The sequence below is a fragment of the Zea mays genome, chromosome 9 (genome assembly GCF_902167145.1).
Source record: "Zea mays cultivar B73 chromosome 9, Zm-B73-REFERENCE-NAM-5.0, whole genome shotgun sequence".
Taxonomy (NCBI): Eukaryota; Viridiplantae; Streptophyta; class Magnoliopsida; order Poales; family Poaceae; genus Zea; species Zea mays.
This window is the reverse complement of record NC_050104.1, coordinates 111,102,262-111,106,050: the sequence shown is the minus strand read 5'-3', so window position 1 is coordinate 111,106,050 and position 3,789 is coordinate 111,102,262. Positions and strand designations below refer to the sequence as shown.

At 37.8% G+C, this 3,789-nt stretch overlaps 1 protein-coding gene across 1 annotated transcript; it reads right to left on the bottom strand.

Annotated features, from left to right (window-relative positions):
- Window positions 1–305: 305 nt before the first annotated feature.
- LOC103638856 (uncharacterized) lies at window positions 306–3,103 on the bottom strand. The gene is made up of 5 exons (XM_020544066.2): window positions 2,694–3,103; window positions 1,608–2,605; window positions 1,233–1,540; window positions 1,025–1,097; window positions 306–947 (listed from the first exon to the last, which is right to left on the bottom strand). The coding sequence occupies exons 2-5, from the start codon at window positions 1,744–1,746 to the stop codon at window positions 394–396; spliced, it is 1,074 nt and encodes a 357-aa protein (XP_020399655.1). The 5' UTR covers window positions 1,747–2,605; window positions 2,694–3,103; the 3' UTR covers window positions 306–393.
- Between the last annotated feature and the right edge of the window lie 686 nt (window positions 3,104–3,789).

Genomic DNA, 3,789 nt, shown 5'->3' with positions numbered 1-3,789 from the left:
TGCATCCAAAAGACATGATTATAGTTCAGGTTCCTCGTATTTAACATATGTGCATCCAAAATACATGGATGTATTATAATTCAGGTTTTCTGCCAGTTGTGAACGTTCAAAAGCCAGAAACAACTGCTATGCAATTCTAGGAATATATAACACAATTCTAATACACTATAATCATCACATCATGCATGTATTTATCATTCAGAGCTAATCTTTAAAATTTGGAAGACATCCCTATTTTTGGAGGATATCAGCCGGACGGTGCATCATCGCCACTAAAATTTTAAAGGCAAGTATAAAAATATTATTATAGCGTTAGGAGACTAGCGCAAGTTGTTGGAAATACTATGAAAATGAATCAACAATAAAGTGTGCTTGTTTATATAGGTATACCTGCTAAGCCATCTCATCCCTCAACCACATCAATGCAGCCTCTCTATCATCATTGCATGCACTCAAGAATATCTGTCGATTGTCAGGGTCCTTGAACACCTTATATGCTTTGACCTTCTCCTCTTTTGTGACTTCCAATGTGTTTAGAACTGCTATGCAATTCTTAATTGAGAAATCATCACCTCCCCTTGCCTCCCTTTCTCTTGCCAATTGTGTCGCTTCATCTTCAACTTGTTTGCTTCTAATGTCTAGGTACCTCTCCATCAGTGTTTCTATGTTGGAACTCTTCTTCGGCCTCTTTGGTCCTTTTTCTTCTTCATTCCTTGAAATAGCAGAAGTCCTTTTTGACCTTTCATCATGCCTATCAGCATTTACATCAACCCCTTCAACTTCATACACTCTGTCTTCTACTTCATTTTGTCTGTGATCTGCCAAAGGGTCTCCCACATCTTCACGGTCTTCTACATTGATAGGAACATCTCCAGACCCAATTTGTGTGAGATCTAGACCATTTGGTTGAGTAGAAGTGAAGTTGTAGGTCCCTTCAGCAGTATTACCTATACAATGAAGTTTTAGTGCAAGAAATATTACAACATAGTGAATAAACTTAGTTACTGGTAAAAGGAAAACTAACCATCATGTAGCTCTCCCAAAGCTTCAAACAGAGGAAAAGATTTGTTGCGGAATTTTTTAGCCCTTGGAAATGACTGCACAATAAAGTAAGAAACTAAATGTGAGATGAATAAAACAAACAACACTTAAATATTCATGTAGATGCCAAGCTAAGAACTGACAACACACAAAAAGATCTCAAGTTTACAGAAATATGGTAATAAACTTACTTTGATTATGTTGTCCCATATCGGTGGATCAGCTTGAATCATACACCTTTTCTCATCCCAAGAAACTCCGCTTTGTTTCCTCGCATCTTTCAACATCCTGTAATCTCTCTTTAACTCCTTTTCCTTTTCTTGGATTTGAACTTTTGAGAAACCTGCATATCTTTCCCTCTCTTGAAATTCCTTGGCAATCTTGTTCCATGCATCGGGTGTCCAACCATTGTTACCCTTATATTCAGGTGTATTGTGTTCATGTAACAAGTCAACAAGGGTCTTCTCTAACATAGAATTCCAATTTGCTCTTGTTTTCCCTGCAAATTAGCACATAAACAACATAAGAAAGAACCAAAACTAATCAGAAAGAACCAACATGTATACCTTTTGGAGAGCCTCCATGTGTCTTTGAAGCAGTAGCTATAGGAGATTTTTTCTTTTGTGCACCTTTAGATAAGAGCATGTTAAATCTAGGAGAGCCCCTTGCAAGCATGTTTAATCTTGGAGACCCCCTTCCAAGCATGGCAACTTATAACAGGAGCATAATTAGAACATGAAAGCATAATTGTGAATAACAATAACTTTTAAAGCATAAATGAAAGCATATTCGAATAACATTAAAGCACCATAACTAGTACAAACTACATTTCCTAAGAACTTATTGCAATCCCAATAACATTAAAACATATTCTAATGCATCACTAATTGCTTCTATGTTGTTGATAATCAATCCACATTTGTTGTGCAATTGTGTCTCTGAGATTATTGCCTTGTTCACTGCCTTGATCATTGCTTTGATCTCCATCTGGAAGGTCAACAACATTGCCTTGAACATTTTCTGCCTGATCTTCTAACCATTGTTCATCTCCTTTGAGAGACCGAATAATGTTGTGCAACACGACAGCTGCTACCGGTATCTTCACTTGGTTTTCTATTTTGTGAAACGTGGCAACCTTAAGGATGGGGAAGCGTTTCTTTATAACTCCCAAGGCCCTTTCAATATGATTCCTCAACACTGCATGGCGATGATTAAAGATCTCCTTGTAGTTTTGTGGTCTTCGACGACCTGCCCCATATTCCTTCAAATGATACCTAACTCCGCGATATGGGGCAAGGAAAGATGGTGTGTTGGCATAACCGCCATCTACTAAATAAAATTTCCCCAGGGGTACTTGAAAGCCATTGTTCATTGCATCCCTAAGAACTCTAGCATCCGTCGCGGACCCCTCCCACCCAGTGGATATGAAAGTTACATTGAGATCAAAATCACACGCTACCATTACATTTTGAGTAAGAGTGCCCTTCCTATTCCTAAATGGAGCGGCTTTGTCAGGTGATATCGATATAGGCACATGAGTGCCATCGATTGCACCAATGCAATTCTGCATAGAAAAAACTGCATGTGATTTTCTAAACATTGGAAGGAAACGAACAGTTATTGACATATGATAGAATAGTTCATGTAATCACCTTGAAGTAGGGATAAAACCGAGGATTCCTTTCGATTTTTTGATGGACATGATTAGGATTTGGTGGCTTCAGGAATTGCTTGGAGAGGACAGGAACAACTAGGTCAAAGAAATGCTTTATGTGATGATGAAATGTATCACCACTATGCCCAAATTCTTCTATTAGGTCTTCAAACGAGGCATTATGGCTGAGCATGTATAAGAAGAATGCTAGCTTTTCCTCGACCTTAATTCTTGTATCACGAACCAGCCCCTCCCTTCTAAGATAACTTGCCAACGATTTAAAAATTTCAGGCTCCATCCTAAACGCTACCCGACAGTTCTTCAAATGACCTTGAAGCAACTCCTGAACATGTTCTTCGCCACTTAACTTTGATGTATGCCTTCGCTTCTTTTCCCTTGCTATGTTTGAACTAAAGCCCAATATATGTAGCATAGGGAGAAAAAACAACATCATGTCGTCATCATCATCATCTCTCCTCTGTCTAAGGTGATCTCTTAGTGCCACATCCATTGCTAACTAAAACGAAATTCATGACAGAAAATAAACACCAACAAAAATAGAACATGGTGTAATAAAGAACATTTAGAATATAACAAGTACCTAAAGGAGAGGATATAGGGTCCCAAGACGGCGGAAGTTCGTCTTCTCCAACTCGAACTGGTGCAGGGATAATCTAGAAATATAATAGGTTTTTGTTAGAAATACATATACACAAGTACAAGTAAATATAAGTACTCTAAACTGAAACATTGCGGGGTTATTAAGGTATTCTCATGTGTTAGTTATATACAAGATATATAAATATCCTATAGAGTTTAATAAAGGTAATTGTACTTCGACTAGTCAAGAAACGCCGACAGTTCTAACGCATTGCTGCTACCTTGACGATACCTTAAGCAAGTAAACAAATATTCAGTTCTAACGCATTGCTGCTACCTTGACGCCTCTTCTGACCAAACAAAAATACTCAGATACTATGATACTAGCAGATCCACTCTCCATCGACATGTGAACATGAAAGATGGATGCCATGTGTGTCATGATTTAAAAAATGTTTAAATTTTTTTATATATTCGAGTGTCTAATATATAAG

Coding starts and splice junctions, on each gene's coding strand:
- LOC103638856 (XM_020544066.2), bottom strand. CDS start 1,746: ATGCTTGGAAGGGGGTCTCCAAGATTAAACATGCTTGCAAGGGGCTCT. Junction 1,098..1,232: donor TATGGGACAACATAATCAAA/GTAAGTTTATTA, acceptor TTTATTGTGCAG/TCATTTCCAAGGGCTAAAAA. Junction 948..1,024: donor TTTGGGAGAGCTACATGATG/GTTAGTTTTCCT, acceptor TTCATTGTATAG/GTAATACTGCTGAAGGGACC.